This window comes from Microcaecilia unicolor, chromosome 9, assembly GCF_901765095.1.
Source record: "Microcaecilia unicolor chromosome 9, aMicUni1.1, whole genome shotgun sequence".
In the NCBI taxonomy this organism is placed as follows: domain Eukaryota; kingdom Metazoa; phylum Chordata; class Amphibia; order Gymnophiona; family Siphonopidae; genus Microcaecilia; species Microcaecilia unicolor.
Window position 1 is genome coordinate 30,981,643 of NC_044039.1, and position 21,886 is coordinate 31,003,528.

The window sequence follows — 21,886 nt, forward strand, 5'->3', positions numbered from 1 at the left end:
CCAAGTGTGTTTTTTCAAATGTGAGACAAGCACTAATCTTACTCTTAGATAACAGCGGTATACACCTTGCTACTCTACTTTGAATTCCATTTTTGTCCAGGCTCTTTCTTATTGTGGAGTCATGAACACTGACCTTAGTTGAAGCTAGAGAGGCCTGGAGTTCTTCAGATATTCTTCTAAAATGTTTTATGACTTCATAGATGAGCAGTTGATGTCCCTTAGAGTAATTCTGATAGGCAGGCCACTCCTGGGAAGATTCATCACTATTTCAAGTCTTCTTCATTTAGAGATAATGGCTCTAATAGTGGTTCAGTGGTGTCCCAGAGCTTTATTAGAAATCCACCCAAGCGGAGAACTCTGAGAACCCACGGGATGCAACAGCAGCAGAAAACAAGTGGGAAAACGACCGTGGCCTCCAGAGATAAGACGGACAGCCTGAATACTTTTGAGAAAACGTATTAATAAAAAGACTCGACATGGCACCGTGTATCGGTCTATGGCCTGCCTCAGGAGTCTGTTGATGAAAACTCTCCAATGTAGGTATCTTTTAGCAAAAAAACGTTAAGGAGAGGTCTTGAAAAAGACCGTGAGCTAACAATGAACATCAATGTTTGATCTGGTCGCATATGTATGTAACTTTGTAAGCCTAAGTACTTTGAAAATGAGCCCTAAAGTATATAAAAAAAATCACAGTGGAACTGACACTGAATAAGGCAGCTCCTAAATGGAAAGCAGCACAAGTGCCTCAGAAATAAGAGTACTGAGCTTCTCTTTATGAAACAACCTCAGTACTTTCAGATGATCTCCTCTGGAAGGAGCTCTCCCTCCTCTAATGACTCCTTCAACGGTGGCTCTAGTGAACAGATCAAGGCTACACCAGATAAGGAGGGAGAGGTAGAGGCTCACCTGCCCACTCCTGGAGGTCTAAACAAGATCTCTTAGGAGCCAGAGGGGCAGTGACACGAGAAACTGAAGCATCTTGTAGAAACGTCGACGGTCCCTGTTTCAGTAAATAGGTCTAGTGTAAGAGCAATAAACTCCGGAGAAAACAAGGATCCCAATGAGGCTGAATGCTTTGTCAGGCCCTGAGGTTTTCAAATATGGCTGTGCTCTGTAGGTGATTAGACAGAGGCTGTTCCTCACTGCCAGTCAAGCCTGATAAAATGGCACCTGTTCCTGCGTTGTCCTGCATCCAACAGCGCAGCAGCCCTGCCGTAGAGATTAAAGTCTCTAGCATATTCAGATGCTGCACTAAATCTGAAGATATGCTGCCGTCGACCATTTCTTCCACGTCCTGTGGGATTCCTGGTTTGCACACACTGCAACGCCCTGACACCAGTGGGTCCCACAGTGGGAGAACCACTTAACTGCTTCCGTGGAAGTCACAAGTGCAGCACAACGTGGTCCCAAGCGGTGAGTCATGATCCCTCCCCCTTGCACCAAGTAGAACTTACAGCCTTTCAAGTGGTTCCGAGTCAAATTTCAGTCAGGCTTACTACTGCCACCTGCTCCTCCCAAGCTCATAGTCTCCACAACTCTTACCCAAGATGAGAAAGGATGAAGGCTGATACTCTGTTCTACGCTCTCCAGTAAACTTTTCCTTCTTTTTTTTTTTTTAAAGCTGTTGTGCTGAAAAAGGACTGCTCCTCAGGAAACAGACGAGAGATGAAGGGCAGGTAGTAGTAAATTCACAGGGCACCACAGACAGGGATTTGCAGATTCAAGCCACTTGCAAAGTTCAACTGGAGACCAGTTGACCAACTAGACCAGAAGCAAATCACTTAGAACCAGAGGCTGAAAAGTGTGTCCATCCACCTGCTGGAGACAGGAAATACTGAGAAGCTGAACTGGATGCCAAGAGAGATGTGTCTCAGCTCAGTTTTCAGTTTATCTCCGCCTGCTGCTTGATAGGCACAACTATCCCACAGGTTCTGGAACAGTGGGAAGCTACGTAATGGAGGGGGGGGGGGGGGGGGTGGTGACATGAGTGTTGGATAACCTTGTTCCTTAAATAAATGATGCAATAATCCAAAAACTGTGCTTTGTGTTTATTCAGGTTCGTTTTGTCTAATATTACATTTTGTTTAAAGATCATAAACTATTTATTGAGCCTGCCCATGGGTGGGGAAATGTGGGATATAAAGGCTATAAATAAATAAATAAATATATGCAACAACAGGGAAAATCGGGGGGGGGTAAATACTTTCACCTCACAGCACTTTTCAATTTTCAAAACATGTGCGTGAAATTGAGAACATTTTGTGCCTACTAAACCAACAGGTGTAAACGTGTACGTTTTTTGGTGCGATAATTTTCAAAGGGAAAATATGTGCATACCTTCTTTTTCAAAATTGGTGTAACTTATACACATATAGGCTGCATAGGTTAGCCTCCTATTACAAAGTTACCCTCTTAGGTTTAGTCGAGATATAGGTGGGTACAAATTTGGGAATACAGTTTCAGCTGCTTGTTTTTATTTGACTATGCCTTTTAAAAATGCAATGCAAATATAAAATACAAATTCTCATTTTCATAAAAATAAACAACAAAAAAAAAGAAACAAACAAACAAGGTTCTGTACCTCACTCCCAGCTTTTGGGTGATCTGTCCAGTTTGCAGAACATGAATAAAATGCTTTAAATGATACATATAGGCTGACCAGGCCAGGTGCTTGCACACTGCACCTACCATTTCCACTGATGCGTTTATCATGTTTTCATACTAGAAAATCATAAATAAAACAATTTTGTTTGTAGCAATATACAGCAATATTGGACCAGGCAATATTTCTTTAGGCTTAAACAGAGATATAGGCATACAATTTCTCTTAGAACATTTTCAGTGCAAGTTTTCCTGGTGCAATAGATATCTTTAATCTGATTTGGCTAGCTACTTGCCTTATGAATTCAAGTAAATGAAAAAATAAACCATGGTAATTCACACACCGTATCACAAAGTTTTCCACGTAGCCAATTGATTGAACTGAAATGTTTAACCAAGGTTAAAAGAAAATCAATGAAAACACTAGCCCCCCCCCCCCCCCCCCCCCCCAAATAGCTGCGCTAGCGGCTGGCAACGTAGTAATGTCGACACAGATCATTCACTTTGAATGGGCTGTGTCAGCATTGCTCCACGGCTTTGTAAAGAGGGGCCTAAATGTGGTTTAAATATTATACAAATTCAGAGCTGCAGTTGTCAAACTTCCCCAAGATTGAATCAGCATCTGTTCATCTTTACTTACACATTTTAGGAAACAATGACAATTTATAAAAGAAACATTTTTCAGAGAACAATAAAGCATGGGAAAGTGTTCTGAAAGATTTTCAACCCTACATCTCTGCAGGAGTAGTGGGGGAATAGAGCCAGTTGGTAAATTCATGTTTCATTTGAGTAAAAATGTTCCTCTCCTGTTGCCATGTTGGTAAACTACTCTGATTCTTTATCTTGCTTTGCTTCTATGACTCCTTTCTCGCAACTCAATCCCTGGAATTTACTTGCACAAAATTATTACATGTGTGTATGTGGCCAATAGGTTTTTTAATAACAACCACTGTCTGATCAAATCACAAACACTACAATATGGGATACTTCTCTTAGTAAAATGTATTAGCACAAAGGGGGAGTTAAGCTGAGGAAAACACTTGGGAAAAAGGCAACTTTGATTTTTCCACAATGGGGAAATTTGGACCTACCTGTCAGATCAGACCAGACCAGACAAGTTCGTTATGTCACCCTGAGGACTTGAGAGTCTTAGCTTTAATATAGGATACTGAGGAGTTGAAGGCATCAGCCCCCCTCTCCTATAAACGGCATGTATGTCAGTTCTGAGCTGTTTTTCACTGAGTCCATCTGCTGGCAGGGGGACATAACCCACTCGTCTGGACTGGTCTGGAATAGATGATAAGGAAAAAAAATGACAATTTGTTACTGCTTTGAGTGAATCCCTTCATAAAGGTGGTTAATAGCCTTAATAAATAAATAAATAACCAAAGTATTGATAAAATGAGTTCACCTTAAGCATTTTCTCATCAAAAAGTGTGGTGGTTGCATATGGCATAATGTAATTCTGCAGAGACTTGGAGGATAGTGAAACTTTTGCTTCAGTAAGGTGATTTGCCAGCTTCCTCAAAGCTCGGGCTCGTCTGTGGATCTAAAGAATATTTGGATGTTAACATTTTGATTCTGATTTTAAAACATTTTGTTAACGGCACACTGTTTGCTGATGTGCCTCTTTGGAGAGAAACAGCATCCTGAAAGCTTGGGATAATTTATTAACGAGTGGCCAGATGCTGCCCAGCAATGATAGATATAAATAGCTAAAAAAGAATTTTCCAAAAGCTGTTAAAGGCGCTCTGTAGCCTGGCTGGCTGCCAGTCGGGGAGCAGCTAGTATCTCATTCTCAAACAATCTCGTCTCAAATCCAATCAATATCAGAAGAGGAAACATTTTTTTTTAAACATCTTTTCATTAGCGTCAAACTTAAGTGGTGAAACTATCTTAGAAACACAAGAAAGTAAAAATAATAAGGTGAACAGTGGAAAAAAGAAAGTCAGGAAATAGGAATGCTGGCATTAGGAGGTCTCGATAAATCCCTTTAATCGTCCATAAACATACTTAAATTAGTGGGTGCCTTACAATACAGTTACTCATCTCCCAACACTATTAATACCTCAAAGGGAACAACACATCGATTTACACACTAAACCCCAGTGGCGACTTTTTTCACACACGCACCTCAGTTCGTGACTCGTCTACATCCTCATCAGTTCAGATAAAAACATCACCTCTACATAGTAACATAGTAGATGACGGCAGAAAAAGACCTGCACGGTCCATCCAGTCTGCCCAACAAGATAAACTCATATGTGCTAGTTTTTGTGTATACCTTACCTTGATTTGTACCTGTCTTTTTCAGGGCACAGACCGTATAAGTTCGCCCAGCACTATCCCCGCCTCCCAACCACCAACCCCGCCTCCCACCACCGGCTCTGGCACAAACCGTATAAGTCTGCCCAGCACTATCCCCGCCTCCCACCCACCAGCCCCGGCAAAGACCGTATAAGTCTGCCCAGCACTAGCCCCGCCTCCCACCCACCAGCCCCGGCACAGACCCTATAAGTCTGCCCAGCACTAGCCCCGCCTCCCAACCACCGGCTCTTGCTTGCTTTCATTTATGAAGATTTTGCAACCTGCTTTCACATGGTTTTGTCTAAAATGAGTTGTTATATTTGATAGTAAACTAAACTAAATTTCTTGGCTCTGCTCCGCTCAGTGTTCTTTGTTTTCATAAATCTCCTCTCCCAAGGTATTCACTTTTGAGTTCAATTCTGTTTCCTTTGCTCTTTGATTTCCAGAATGCTTCTTGGTCTATCAGGGAGTGCAGGACCATTGACAGATAAGTTACAGCAATGCTGAGAACATTCCTGGTGTGCACCATGTTAAATATTAAAACTGTAAATCCCAGAAAGGTTTTCTCCTAGAACAGAACCTCTAAATATGTTTTATTTTACTATAACTAATTTAACGTTCACTGTATATTCTCTTTTATACTGATAGTTAGAGGTGATATTTTCATCTAAACCGATGAGGAGGCAGGCGAGTCACGGACTGAGGTGTCTGTGTGATAAAAGTCACCATTCAGGTTAACTGTGGAAATGATGTGTTGCTCCCTTTGAGTTGTTAATAGTGTTGGGAGATGAGTAATGGAGGTCTGGCAATATTGTCACTTTAAGTCAGTGATTCCCAAACTTTTTCGGTTAACGGCACCCTTAGTGTCGACCAATTTTTCATTGCACCTCCCCCTCCCGGCCACATGGGTCTCCACACCCCCTCCCCCCGCCACATAGGTCTCCCTTTCCCTGCAGCCTCCTCCTTTCACACCAGCACACCTCTCTCCTCCCTGAAAGTTCAGCACATTTTTCCATTCACTACAGCCCCCCTCCTCCCAGGAAGCCCAGCACACCTCTTCCTTTCATTGAGCCCCCTCTTCCCAGATAGTCCAGCACACCATTCCCTGCAGCCCCTCTTCCCCGATAAATCTATCATACCTCTGGCCTTCCCCAAATCCAGCAACGCTTTGGCCTTCCCCAAATCCAGCAAATCTGACGCTTCCTTCTCCTTTCCCCACCGCCACTGCACTGCTTGCAGCTTACATTTTCGGGCCGTCTGCGATTCACACATGCACTCCGGGGCATCCCCAGTCTGCCGTGTCTGGCTCTCTCTGATGCAACTTCTTCTTGCGAGGGCCGGCCATGGCAGAGGGAAGTCCCCGCAGTGCCTGTGTGAATCGCGGATGGCCTGAAAATATAAGCTGCAAGCACTGCAGTGGCAATGGGAACAGAAGCAGGAAGCAGCAGATTCCGGACCTGTGGGAGGAGAAAGGAGGGAGTGATGCTGGATTGTGGGTGGCAGGCATAGGAGCCAACTTTTCAAAATTACTGGGGGTGCTAAGCCCAATGAAAATAACCCCTCCTTGGACACATACAAGGAATTTTCTCAATATTGGGGGTGCTCAAGCACCCACAGAGTTGGCTCCAGTGGTGGCAGGAGGGAGGTCAAGATTTGCTGCAGCGCACCAGGGTGCCACGGTGTAGTTTGGGAACCCTTTCTTTAAGTGTTTGCTTTTTAGTTCAGCTACAAAACTACTCTTACAACAATGTAAAGCCTTATTAAAGAATATACAAATGCACAGTTAAGAGAAGAATAAAGTTCTGTATTCAGTTTGCTGTGTTTACTTTTATCCTTCCTGAATCCAACACTTTTTAAGTTTTTCAAGATTCTGGACTTTCCAGGGCCCTTGTAATCAACTATATACCATTCCACTCTCTTAGAACTACACACAGTCACTCATATATTCAGAATGAACTGGCTGATCTTCTCAGAGTCTTACTATACGAATTACCACTACACAAATATCAAATGTTTGGGCTTATTTGTAACAGCTGGATCCTCTGTGCCATCTCAAAGAAGGTCTATTGTATGGAGATACAAAAGAACAGATAAACCTGCACTATAAGCTACGTTTTTACAATGAAATCACAATACCTGGATGTGTTTCATGTTCTCAAAGAAATCCATCTCTGGATCGTTATAATCTGTGAGAGGAACCAAATCCTGGAACTCTGGGTGTGTAGGGTAGGTCCGAACCAAGCAAGAAAGCAATGTTGTGTAGTCCTGCTGAACACTCTGAAACCACAAAAAGACAAAGATGACTCGTGAAAAGAAGAAAACCACAGCTCATGTGTCACCTGTAAGTGGAGATATAAAAATCCTTTGACAGTGAAATTGTCTTATACAATAACCCATTCCTGAAATCCCATTTATTTCCTATAGATAACGGAAGGATACCATAGTGAAAATTTCTTCACGTGGACTAGAACTTTTATTTTCCCTCAAAAGAATATCTCTCTTGAACGGGTCTGCAGGTGGTCTTCCAATGCTTATCGATTCCCTTAGTTCAAAATAAGTCTTGTCCAAGCCTCACTGTGAATACAGCAGGCAGTCCAGCATGCCCGGTATCTTCAAGAGGCTGTAAACCTATAACAATCTGCACTGTCGCAAAGCCATTGCTTTGGGCCCCAATTGATCCTTCAGAAACACCACATAAAGAATGATCTCAGAATTTGGCAGAATATTCCAGTCTTGGCTTGGAATGCCAAGGTCCTATTCCAACTCTCTCTCTATATATATCCTAGTGAGTACAACCTACCTCAATCCTTCCTGGGCACTGCATAAGTACAGTCAAACTCGTCTAGATAACTTTATGAATCCTTGTTATTTTACCTGTTGGCTGTTTGCAGGTAAATTATTTTTTCAGTTCATTATTCTTGCTGTTTGTACTTGTCTGTTCGTCAACTCTGGGCCTGTAGTGGATCACAGTAGGTCCATGTGGATTCATGTCTGAGAACTGTGTGACCCTTGGGTTTTAAGGGGCTCATTTTCAAAGCACTTAGCCTTACAAAGTTCCATAGTAACCTACGGAACTTTGGAAGGCTAAGTGCTTTGAAAATATGCCTCTTAGTGTCCTTGGACACATCTACAAAACAATTTGTGAGAAGGGCATTTGCCTACAGACAAAGGTTACTACCAAACACCCAATTTGCAAATCGTTTTGCATTTAGGAGCAGCATGTGTGAGAAGAAATGTAGAAACTTGAAATACTGACATTTTTGCAAGTTTCTGGCCCCTCTGCACAAGTTTTTACATGTGATGCCCCCACTCTGAAAAAATTTGCACTTCAGTACTTCATGAGCCAAATATACGTCCTGGCTCTACCCCCTTGTAAATATGTGCTATCCAGGATACACAATGGAGTTTAGGTGGAATATTGGCAAATATAAGAACATAAGTGTTGCCTATTCTGGTCACAAGTACCTGTCAAGATACCAAACAGTAAAGCAGAGTTTATGCTGTTTATCCTAGAAATAAGCAGTGGATTTTCCTAAGTCCATGTCAATAATGGCTTATAAACTTTTCTTTTAGGAAATAACCCAATCATTTTCTAAACCCTGCTAACTGCTTTTACCACATTCTCTGGCAATGAATTCCAGCGTTTAATTACACGTTGAGTGAAGAAATATTTTCTCAGATTTGTTTTAAATTTACTAGTTAGTAGCTTCACTGTGTGACCCCTAGTCCTTGTATTTTTGGAAAGAGTAACAAGTGATTCATGTCTACCTGTTTCACTCCACTCGGTATTTTATACTTATTTTTTATTTATTTATTTGCATTTGTATCCCACATTTTCCCACCTATTTGCGGGCTCAGTGTGGCTTACAATACTTTGAGAATGATGGAAGTACAATTGGTTACAGTACGATTATGGATTGCATTATGATGAGTTATAGAAGACAGAGTAAATACAGGATATCATTTGGGAATAGAACATCAGAAGATAACAGTGGTGAGTTGAGAGGGGGACAAACAATATCGAGATAACATAAAGGTCTAACATTCTTATTTGTGGGTAGGGTTTTAAGGGTGGTGAGGATACGGGAGAAGAGACTTCAGGATAGAGTGTTTTGGTGCGTATCTATTGGTTTGTATGGACTTCATGTGTTTTGATCCTTGCCGTAGATTTTCTCAAACAGATAGGTTTTCAGTAGTTTGCGGAAGTCGGTCAGTTTATAGATCGTTTTTAGATTGCGTGGTAGTGTATTCCAGACTTGTGTGCTCATGTATGCGAAGGTCGATCCGTGCAATGCTTTGTATTTTATTCCTTTGCACTTGGGGAAATGGAGATTGAAGAAGGTTCGGGAAGATCTTTTAGCGTTTCTGGGTGGTAGGTCTATTAAATCAGACATGTATGCAGGGGCTTCCCCGTGAATGATTTTATGGACTAAAGTGCATACTTTGAAAGTGATGCGTTCCTTGAGTGGTAGCCGGTGTAGTTTCTCCCGTAAGGGTTTTGCACTTTCGTATTTTGGTTTTCCGAAAATGAGTCTGGCTGCTGTATTTTGGGCTGTTTGAAGTTTCCTCAGTATTTGTTCCTTGCATCCTGCGTATAATGAGTTGCAATAATCCAAGTGACTGAGTACGAGCGATTGCACTAGACTGCGGAAGACAGATCTTGGAAAGAATGGTCTAATTCTTTTCAGTTTCCACATGGAGTAGAACATTTTTTTTGTTGTGTTGTTCGCATGAGTCTCGAGTGTTAGGTGGCGGTCAATAGTGACTCCGAGGATTTTTAATGTTTCTGAGATTGGCAGATTTAGTTTAAGTGTGTTAATGGCAGTAAACTTATTCGTGTTGTATTGGGAGGTCAGTATGAGGCATTGAGTTTTTTCTGCGTTCAGTTTCAGTCGGAATGCATCTGCCCAGGTGTTCATGATGTGTAGACTTTGGTTGATTTCGTTAGAGATTTCATTAATGTCTTTTTTGAATGGAATGTATATCGTTACATCATCGGCATATATGTATGGGTTAAGGTTCTGGTTTGTTAGAAGTTTTGCCAGGGGGGTCATCATTAGATTGAAAATAGTTGGAGAGAGGGGGGATCCTTGCGGTACTCCACAATCAGGTGTCCATGCAGCTGACGTAGTTGAGTTTGATGTGACTTGATATGAGCGTAAGGTTAAGAACCCCTTGAACCAGTTTAGGACATTGCCTCCGATACCAAAATATTCGAGAATGTGTAATAGGATTCCGTGATCTACCACATCAAAGGCACTTGACATGTCAAATTGTAGGAGGAGTATATTGGTGCCGGTTGCAATCATTTGTTTAAATTTGGTCATTAGGGTAATTAATACTGTTTCTGTGCTGTGATTTGACCGGAATCCTGATTGAGAGTCATGTAGTATGCAGAACTTGTTGAGGTAGTTTGTGAGTTGTTTGGTGACCATTCCTTCTGTTATTTTGGTTATTAGTGGTATAGATGCTACTGGTCTGTAGTTAGTTATTTCGTTTGTGTTTTTCTTAGTGTCCTTGGGTATTGGTGTGAGTAAAATGTTTCCTTTTTCTTTTGGGAAAAGTCCGTTTTGTAGCATGAAATTCATGTGGTTAGTTAGGTCAATTGTGAATTGTTGAGGGGCTGATTTCATGAGGTTGTTTGGGCAGATATCTAGTTTGCATTGGGATTTGTGCGAATCTTTTGAGCGTTTTAGAGATGAGGTCTTCTGATATTAGTTCGAATTTGGTCCAGATTCTGTCTGCTGGGTATATTCCATCTTCTGGGTCAAGACAGTTTAGGAGTGTTGTGTATTCAGTAGGGCTGGTGGGTATTTTGAGTCGTAGTTGTATGATTTTTTCCTTGAAGTATTATAGATCTCTATCATATCTCAGCCATCTCTTATTCAAGCTGAAGAGCCCCAGCTGCTTTAGCCTTCATCGAAGGGAGGTCATCCCATATCCTTTATCGTTTTTGTCAACCTTCTCTATACCTTTTCTAATTCCACTATATCTTTTTGAGATGCAGTGACCAGAATTGCACACAGTATTCAAAGTGCAGTTGCACCATAGAGCGATACAACTGCATTATAACATTCTCAGTTTTGCTTTCCATTCCTTTCCTAATATTCCTAGGATTCTATTTGCTTTCTTAGCTACTGCTGCACGCTGAGCAGAGGGTTTCCTTTTCCTGGACGGTGACTCCTTATATGGAACCTGCATCATGTAGCTATAGTTCGCTTTGCATTTACTCACATTAAATGTCATCTACCATTTGGATGCCCAGTCTCCCAATCTCGTAAGGTCCTCTTGCAATTTTTCACAATCCTCTTGTGATTTAACAACTTTGAATAACTTTGTGCCGTCAGCAAATTTAATTACCTCTCTAGATCATTTATAAATATGTTAAAAAACAGCAGTCCCAGTATGGAACCCCACTATCTATATGCTAGGATTCTAAACATTTACATGCATAATGCACACATAAGCGCAGCATCTATATGACAAAACTGCCCCCTAACTGTGTAGCTTATCCAGATAGCAGCTGAATACAGTCAATATCCAGATAATTTTGCAGTTCTGCTCCTTCACTATACGGATAGTATTGGGCTGATTAGAGGAATTTTTCATATCAAACCAGTGGCTAAAATCTAGGACTGTGGAGTAAAACGCTCACCAGCTCCTGGTGAACATATTGAAATGGAGTTATATTGGCTCCCATGTGTTTTTTAGTATCATTTGTATCATCTAGGTTTCTCACTCACTGAAACCTCTTACATAGTAACATAGTAAATGATGGCAGATAAAGACCTATACGGTCCATCCAGTCTGCCCAACAAGATAAACTCATTTTACATGGTATGTGATACTTTATATGCATACCCAAGTTTGATTAGGGTAAGTGTTAGAATTCAGGTTTAACTGTATTTAATGTGTATTCCATTTGATAATTGTGTTTTAATGTGTATTCGATTTGATAATTGTGTTTTTAGTTATTTATTTATTTTTATTATTTCTGGTTTGCTGTGCTTTCCTATTATTGACTGGAGTTCTTAATTGTGTGGTTATATGATGTATTTTTTAATGTAAACCGTTCTGTTTTGCAATTGCAATAAGAGACGGTATATAAATAGAATAAATGAATAATGATGAAATGATGATTTGTCCTTGCCATTCTCAGGGCACAGACCGTAGAAGTCTGCCCAGCACTGTTCTTGTACTAAAATTTCTGAAGTTAAAATTTACACTCCAGCCCATCCATATCTATTCAGTCATGATCAGGGCACAGACCGTAGAAGTATGCCCAGCACAGGTTTTGCTTCCCAATTACCGGTGTTGCCACCCAATCTCCGCTAAGATTCCGTGACTCTTGATATCATTAAGATAATCACAGAACCTTTCACTGCATTTACCTGTTTCTTAATTATTTTCCAAACAAGGGGTCAAAATGGTTTACACAATAAAACACAGAACACAACATCAACCATGTTCATGGAGAGAACATTGGCACAAGGCAACCAAGGGGATGCACAACATATCAATAACAGAGAGAAACTAACCAAACAGCCCAACCAAGACAGCATCATGAAGCCTCCTCCTCCTTGGAGGGACACTTACCTCGGTCTTGCTCTTTAGTCCTTTTCTCAGAGACTCCAATAGTGTGTGCTGGATGATCTCCTTGAACTCATCCTCTCTGCATTCTACAGCGGCCAACCGATTGATAATACTGATCAAGCAAAGACAGGCATTATCGCTCAATGACATTTCTCCCAGCTGAAAAGAAGACGAAAAACACTGAATATTTTGTAGGTCACAGATCACTGCTGGGCAGTCCCAGAGTACCTATGAAGGAGGTCATTTTTATAAGGTTATTCTCACGAGTATGTGGCCATATACACATGTAAATGAATTGGCGTCAACCATTTTGAGACTGGATCGTTCCAGCCCTGACTATGCCACTAGATCACCAGCAATTGTAAGGGGAGTGGGTGGGAGGCACACGTGGGGAGGGGTTTCTCCTGTTTGGTGGGGGAGGGGGAGGGCTGTAGTGCCACAGTACTGTTTAGGAGCCACATTATTTGGTTTCGGCCCAAACAATAAAAAGCAGTTTCTGTTGCCCGGAACTAGAGTATGTTATGTTATACGTTGCTTTTGTTCCACAATCGCCTATATAGTTCTATGCAGATTACACTGGTCAAGAAGCTCAACAACAAAATCCAGAAATTCCCAATTCACATAACTAATTCGTAAACCAGTTTATATAGCTAATTCAATTACTAAATAAGTAGTGGTTTTCAACCTGGTTGTTAAGTATTGTCTAGCCCAGAGATTCCCAAATTGTGTGTCATGAACTCAAAATGGACTCTAAAAATCCATATTTGGGTGTCTCAACCTGGGTAGTCTCTCCATAGAGGCATCACCAGCTTGCACCTCCAGGGGTTATGTGCTTTCTACGGCCATTGCTACAGCCACAGAATGTTTGGTAAGTACTGACCTAGCCAGTCTTCTTCTCAGGATGTTCACAATGACTATGCATGATATATATTTGCAGATAGCGGAGGAAGCACATGCAAATGTATCCCATGGATGTATTCACTATGGATATCCTGAAACTGGACTGGCTGGTCTGGGTGTGAGCAGAGACTCAAGGGCCTAACTGAGAATCATCGTTCTAGAGTTCAACTGAAACTCTCATCAGAACACAGAACAGGATATATTTATTTAAAAGATTTCTAGACCACCTATAAACTAGGTGGTTTCCAGTTAAAAACATACACAATCAAAAATAAAAATTAAACAAAACCATAAAAATAACTAATCTATTCATAGCATCACACGACTACCATAGCTGCTTCAAAAAACGCCATGGTTCAGCAGTTTTACCCTTGGAAACAAAGGAAAAACACATCTAATTTCAATACCATGAAGATGCATTAGAAAAACAGAAACCGTTAACACCGTAACTTGAGATGGAGAAAAATACTAAATCTTTCAAACGCCAGGATTGATTTACCTATGATATGTACACTGCCTTGATGTGACAACCAAAAAAGAAGTCTATCAAATACAATAAAAAAAACAAATTACAATTTAGTGTGGTCTGTTTCACTTTGAGTGGCTATTGGTTTTTCTTTTATATATTTAATCTCATTTTCAGTTTTAGTATGCACTTTGGTATGGGATTTTCATTTCGTTTTGAAATAAAAGAAAACTGTTCTGTAGTTGGGTTTTTTTTTGTGTGTCAAAACAAATTTACATCTGTACAATTAATACAACAAATATTATCTGCTGAAAGGCTACTGCCCGTGCCAGATCGACTGACCTCTATGGTATAGAAACAATTGTACATAATTGGGATCAAGAAGTTCATATCCAAGCTCTTCATCTCTTTGATGTGGGAAGTGGCTCTTTGGAAAGCAGTCAAGCGCAGGTCAAAATCGATATCGTCCAGGTGTCTGCGGTCAAAGGCATTTATCTGAAAACACAAAGAGACAGAAATGAGCCATGGTTGCCTTAGCATTGTGGTGAACTGATCAACACTAAAGGAAATGCGTAGCAAGAGAAGAGTGCTTATTAATGCTTACCTCAATAATCGCTTCTGTAATGTATTTTAAGTCACTTTCCAAATCAGATAAGACCTGGGTGGGGGAAAGAATTAAAAGCAACATTAAATGAAATACCCTTTTCTTCAACACATCATTTTAAAATCTCATTAAAAAAAACCCCCTACTAATAGTGTTCAGAAAAACAAGCCATGTTTTCTAGGACCGACACATGTAAAGGATGGATTGATGAAGTCATCCCTAACCAAGGTGGGGAGATTAAGGGCCAGGTTTACTAAGGTACGTTAGCGTTTTTAACGTGCCTACAATTAACGTGTGCGCTAACCATGTAGGCGCCTACAGAGATATTGTAGGCGTATAAATGGTTGACGTGTGTACATAGTTAATGTGCGTTAAAGACGTTAACACGCCTATAATGCAGCTTAGTAAACAGGTCCCTAAGAATCAGTCACTAGTTGATCTGATGGACCGGTGAAGCCTATGACAAGTAGGAGGTTTCATATGACTTTGATGTCCTAGAAACTCAATGTAAAATTACAATTATGAATTAGATCTTTAACATGCTTGTTTACTTTTAACCATGATATTGCATTGATGTATCTTAATAAAACCAGTATTTTGTTCAAAGTATGTGCAGCTAAAATGAGTCACAGGCTAAAAATGAAAAACTACACATCATGCTCAACTTTTATACCTCCCCGCTGTACACTTAATTGCATTTTGTTTGTGGGCTTGGAAAATTTTGTCAGATTGTTACATGCATCACAAATCACCATATCCATGAATATGCAAATGGTTTTTTTTTAATACGACAAACTTCTACTTGTAGCTATAAAAACGGTGACTTAACAAGACCACAGTATTAAAAATAATGTACACTAAGCTGTAGAAAAACATCTAATTGGTATTTCTGTACCATAATGCTTACAATAAACATCCATCTTAACTACTAAATAATAACACTATACACGTTCTACATAAAACCAAAACCCTTTTTCACATAACCAAAGATCAAGCACTACCTCATGTCGAATAGGCTCTTTCTATAGTAGACGACCTAATGTATGTTACAATCCAATTCATAACTCAGAAACCTTCATGTAATACCTTATTGTAGTCCTCTCTACCATGATCTACTCCATTTATGTTATGTTCCATGTACGCTCCACTGTATATTTCCTAACATGTATGTCATTAATGCAATACCATCTGTAATTCTATTACCCGGAAATGGAATCCGCCATTACGGCAAATGTAAGCCACATTGAGCCTGCAAATTGGTGGGAACATGTGGGATACAAATGCTACAAATAAATAAATAAATAAAAATGACCCAGTGACAGAGCAATCTAGCGGAATTAAAATGGATTAATATTCTTGGACTGCCTCGCCTGAAAATGTCCTTTTTTGTAACATTTGCATGGATCGTGGAGAAATGACTCCATTTCTCTTTGAAATGCATGCTGAAGAGCATCAGTCCTTTGTAACTGTGCAGGTTAGATGAAAATTGTCTGTTCTAACGGCTCCTTATACTGTGGATTAAATAACCCAGAAAAACCACGCTATAAAATTCCACGGTTCTTTGCAGAAAATGTAAATGTCATTCCTGAGCATTCCCCATCCCCACACACCTTGCTAGTTCAAACGCTTCATTCCTCTTGAAACCCAGCATCAATTTCACTCTTAAATTTTAGCTTGCTCTCTGGCCGTAATTTTGCCTGCTGTGAATTGGTGTCAATTAGAGAATCCTCAAAAATCACAAAAACTGCTAAGAGTGAAAAAAAGAATAAGAAACTAGCAACAAAATCACTCTATCATGTGTTAGATTCAGCACTAGGACCAACCTGATGATATATCTTAATCAATCATAAATAAATAGCCTCAAAAACCCAGGGAACCTCATCAAAGGACTCCACTGTAATGGTTATCATCATAGCTCCTACCTCCTTCCGAAAAAAAACACAGAAATCAAAAACTCCCATTGCTAATGGAGAATATAACCTGGAATATTTTTGCGCGCACGCCCCGTGTTTATGGGGGATTTTGGTTTAGAATCTACAGTGGGCGATTGTGAAGTTTCCCTAAGGACTACCTTAAATGTTGGAACCCGCCCCGTTACGTCACCGTAGGAAGCATATATTTTTGAACACTCTGGTGCGCACGCTCCTACTTTTGGCGGTTGTCAGTTTTGGAGACGTTTTTCTGAACAGAGACAAGCTGTTGAAACAACGGGTACGCATAATCTCCTTTCAGTGATTATATTACTTGGGGATGAGGTTTGCTATATTAAGTTTTAAACCCACCCCCCTCCCTCTTCTTTACACTGTGGGTTGTACTGGAATTTCGCCGTAAAGATCTTTCGATTTTGATAGACAAATGCATGGGAGTCAGTTATATGTCTTTCGCATATGCTCTTTTGGAGTTATGGATATAAAATGGCCTTGTGGTGAGGCAAAGCAACCCCAGTTGGGGTTTAATATAGGGAATATAGTCTAAATTTGGTGCTGTATATGAGTATTTGTAATTTAAAGGCCTACAGGGTTTTAGTAATGACTCTCTTTCACCTTTTTAGATGTGAAGTATGGCCTTATCGTGATATACTTTAGCTAATATATTATGAAGTAAGGGAGTTTTACGAGACAGGGGCCGTCATTGCTTGAATTGTTTGCTATTTGGCCATCATCAGATGATTGACTATGAACATCCCTTTGTTTGCTCTCCCACATTAGGAGTTTTACCCCGATTGTTTTACCTACCTCTTACACTGCAGTTTGCAAATTGACCGATAGGAGTCTATTGGTTAGAAAGGGTTATTTAATATATGTGATTTTATAGGGTTTAGCATGCTTGGATGATGCTTTATTTAGAAATATGTGACATGACATGACTGTATGAAGAAATTTGTATGTGTGTTTATTTAAGAGAATATACATTTGTGTGGGTGTATATATATATATATATATATATATATATATACATATATATATATATGTATGTATATATATACATATGTGTGTTTGGATATGTGAGTTTATAGAGATTTGTGTACAGGTGGGCATATATAGGCATCATTTTGAAGTATATGTGCTTTTTAAATAACAATTTTATTTGAATGTTCAATTAATTGTTCTTTTATATGTACACATAAATTTGTGCGTGGTGTGTATGTAGTATAATGAGAATATATATATATATGTATATGTCTTTAAGGCGTGACAATGATGTGTAATTTTGCTTTACTGATATTGTTGAATCTATTTATGTTTTTTTTTAAAATATCTTTTTATGTATTTTTATGTCAGACCCCTGATGCAGGCGATTATATGCCGAAACACGGCCCGTGTCGGGTATCTGTGATATTAAAGGACTCCATTTTATTCTCAATCCTGAAGGCCCAGTGTTTGCTTTTTTTGTTTACCTTACTATAATGGAGATGTATGTCAGTTTTAGGTTAGGCCTAATGGAATGCGTGAGCTCCTCTACGGGGTGTCATATGTTTTTGTATTGTGTTTTTCACATCCTATTGTACATCTAGGGGTTATATTCGTGCACTGGGAGTGATATACTGTTAATTATAAGACATTTCCTCCTCTGTTTTTTGACCACAGAATGTTTCTCCCTAAGATTGGTGATAATTGGGAGTTTTTGATTTCTGTGGTTTTTTTTCGGAAGGAGGTAGGAGCCTATGGTGATAACCATTACAGTGGAGTCCTAGATGAGGTTCCGTGGGTTTTTGAGGCTATTTATTTATGATTGATTAAGATATATTATCAGGTTGGTCCTAGTGCCGAATCTAACACATGATAGAGTGATTTTGTTGCTAGTCAATTAGAGAATGACATGGGGATGGGGATTCGTGGTCAACTGTGGTAATGGTAAACATTTTGAAGGGTTTACCACAGTTGTGGAAAGAAACATTTTACCGCCCCATAGGAACGGTAAAAACCTTTTTCTCGCCATAAAACAAAACAAAAGCATTTCCCATGGATTACCATGAGTCCCTATTTCTACATCTCTTGTATCCCCCACCCCCTTTCCGGGTCAAGCTTATCTCTCTTTCTCCTGTGTCCCCCCTGCCATATACCTCTGAAAAATGCACAGGATTGCTAACCATTTCAGCAAGCATAAACTCAGCACAGCTTCTGATTTTCTCAGAGCAGAAAGGAACATGCACTGACAAGGAGTCACCCTCCAGACTCGACTACTGTTTTTCACCAGTCACTCCAGCACAGAAACAAAGGCACGCCACTGAGAGCAGCATCCTCCACTATCCTTTCCTTAAGTATCATACACTCACATATACACAGATTTTTGAGTCAGTTCATGGCAAGGCTGGCCTTAGGGGTGGGCTGTGGTAAAAGGGGGCCTCGGTGCATGTCAAAAACATGCGCAGACACCACCAGAGACCCCCTTTTGCCGCAGCCTGGTAAAAGGGGCCCAGAGTTCTCTCTGCTAAACAGTGTGGTTAGTGTTTTTGGTTGTTGGTGACTGATGAACCACTAGTAATTCTGCTGTAACCCAGTGGCTCTGTTGGTGGATGGTACTAAGATAAAGTGTGTGGAGAAATCTGAGAACAAAAACAGTGATAAAATTTGCAAACCAATGGGCCGACAAATCAGCTGGAGATTTAACAGAATTCACTTTTCTTGTATAATGTTTTTCTCATCATTGCACATAAATATACACCAGCCAATATTAACTATTTAACTACTACTACTTAACATTTCTAAAGCGTCACTAGGGTTACGCAGCGCTGTACAATTTAACATGGAAGGACAGTCCCTGCTCAAGGAGCTTACAATCTAAAAGACAGGAATGGCTCCTGGTCGGTTAAATAGCACTTCGCCGGCTAAGTGCTAATATTCAGCGTGAAATAGCCGGTTATCTCTGCTGAATATTGGAACTTAGGACGTTATTCTATAAAGGTTATGCTCCTAAAGTTACAGTCCTAAAATGTATGCTCCTAATTTATGAGCAGAATCTATTTTGGAGAATAGAGTATGCTCATAATTTAGGAGCATAAATTTAGCAGCATAATCTTTATAGAATAGGGTCCTTAGTGGCTAACTGGCTATATCACGAGATATCACCGGCTACCATGAATATTCAGCACTTGGCTGGCTAAATTTAGTGGCCAAACTGGGCCGCCTAAAGAACAGGCCTATCTTTGGCCGCTATAATCTTAACCGGCCAGTGCTGAATATTGATTTAGCCAGTTAAGTTTAAACCAGCCAACCCCCCCCCCCCCCCCCCCCCCCCCCGGATATTCAATGCCAGTCACCGTAAACGGCCTAGCATTGAATATCTGGGCTCAGCACCAATCGCAGCACTTACCAGCCTACCTCCAGCGGGATGAATATCGGCTAGATAGTTTTTAAAATTATTGAAATGCCAGCATTAATGTATTTGCAAGAAAAGTACATTTCAATAAAATGCTGTGACTCATTTATATGTATTTGTGTGCTTCATTTGAAGGTCACTCAGGTCCACAGATCATTTGACTTCTGTTTACAGTATTAACAATATTTCTTATTGTATTCATTTTTTTATGTGTATGTGGGGACAGGGACAAACTTTGTCCTCGTGTCATTCTCTAGTGTGAATCCCATGCAATCTGCACTTTCACCAAAACGTTCTCCACTAACCTTACATCCTTTAGATTTTGATTAAATTTGACTAGGTCAGGACTCCCTCCATTTTTACCACACCTATCAGCTGCCCGAACCACTAACAAATCAGGTTTCTGTGACATCTGGCAGCTAATGGAGTAAGTTTATGGAAGTCTCTGTACAGGATGTTCATCACCATCTGCTGGAGACAGAGGATCCTGGGGAGCTGTGGCTGCACAGTAACTTATAGGGCATAGCTCTCAGTTCTACAGGCTCTGTCTCCATCTGTTGGGTAATTAGTATAACCTGTATGTTCTGGACTGATCTGGTGGAAAGAAAAGGAAAAACTTTATATTCTCCTGAACAAGAGCTTCACTGGGGCACACAAGATAACTCCTCTGAAGACCAGAAAGCAGCAGTCACAATACAACTGGATCATGTCATTCCTGATGTTCTTATTCCTCTACTCTCACAGTATGGAGACACATGCAATTGGCATCAAATCCTATCCTACCATACACAGCTAAAGCTTTCAGCATTGGCACACAATTTTTTTTATTTTTGAATTACCTGGAAAGTTGCACAAAGAATCTGTCGAGACAGCTTGTTTTGAATAACAGAGAAAAGTTTGCCCAGAGTTTTAAGAAAGACTGTGGGATTCAAACAGTGCCTTAACAGGTTCTGCACAGTCTCCAAAATATCAATCTGTGTGTCCTGTGAAAACAAATACCCTGGATTTAGAAGTTCAGAAAACATAGAAACAAAGAAAATGACAGCAGATAAACACCATACGGCCTATCCAATCTTCCCATCTATACCAACTACTAAGCTCTACAAGACAAAAGGGCCAGAAACTGGCTGCAGTTTTATCAGCAATTACAAGAGGAAGTACAAAAGTGCATCTTCCCATTTTGCTGTATAATAGGTTTCAGATTGTAGTTTCTTTTCATGCATTGCTGGAGCACTGCAACGTGGCCCAGTAAAAGCAGTGGCTCAATTAGCCTACTACAAGCACGTATCAATGGTGTATTTCTTTCACAACATATTCTAATTTAAATGAAATGCAACTTCAAAAACAGAAGATTATCCCTGCATCTGCTAGTGCCTTAAGTGTCTGCGTCTGGCTTCTGAATTCAAATCAGGCCTAGCTGGAGAATACATTTCAGACTGAATCATAAGCTGTCTCCTAAAGCAGATTCTACTGCAGTCTCCCCAATGCTTTAAGGGGGTAACCCTATACAATAGGCATTAATATGTACACCCCAATTATGTATGCAAATGATTAGAATAAGTGCATATATGTGCGTAAACGCTAAAAGTCTTCCCAAGTCTTTTTTCTGTAAATACAAGAATTTCTTTAAACAGTTTGTATTTTAAAGGTAGGCATATACATCGGTAAAGTCTGGACGGGACTCACACATGCACTTAATAGAACACTATAAAAAGTTATGCACATATCTTAGGCATTTATGTGCACAGAGCTCTATGGCTGGTGTAAATGCTCGCATCTAAGCATATATGCGCATCTGTGTATAATAAATGTAAACCACTGTACCACAGAAAGGAAGTATATCGAATCCATGACCCTTTACCTAGCCTACTTTCCTTTATAGAACAGGAGGCTAAATATAGGTGTACAGCTACATAGTAACATGGTAGATGATGGCAAATAAAGACCTGTAGGGTCCATCCAGTCTGCCCAAGATAAACTCAAGATAAACGTCTAAAGATAAGTTTATGTTTATTTTTGAGCACATTTCACTCTTTAGCACTCTTGTATTGGTGTAATAGCACGTACATTCGCTTATAAGAGATAGCCCTATGAAA

The 21,886-nt window shown here is 40.1% G+C and overlaps 1 protein-coding gene across 2 annotated transcripts in view; it reads right to left on the minus strand.

Moving 5' to 3' along the window:
• The window catches only part of UTP20 (UTP20 small subunit processome component), a 226,829-nt gene that overhangs the window by 84,005 nt on the left and 120,938 nt on the right, over positions 1 to 21,886 (minus strand). For both annotated transcript variants that reach the window (XM_030213822.1, XM_030213821.1), the window contains exons 33-39: positions 20,630 to 20,773; positions 14,472 to 14,525; positions 14,210 to 14,362; positions 12,505 to 12,660; positions 7,045 to 7,185; positions 4,013 to 4,150; positions 2,582 to 2,721 (exon numbers count right to left, since the gene is read on the minus strand). In XM_030213822.1, coding sequence (XP_030069682.1) covers positions 2,582 to 2,721; positions 4,013 to 4,150; positions 7,045 to 7,185; positions 12,505 to 12,660; positions 14,210 to 14,362; positions 14,472 to 14,525; positions 20,630 to 20,773 — 926 coding nt within the window. The remainder of the gene's footprint in view (positions 1 to 2,581; positions 2,722 to 4,012; positions 4,151 to 7,044; positions 7,186 to 12,504; positions 12,661 to 14,209; positions 14,363 to 14,471; positions 14,526 to 20,629; positions 20,774 to 21,886) is intronic.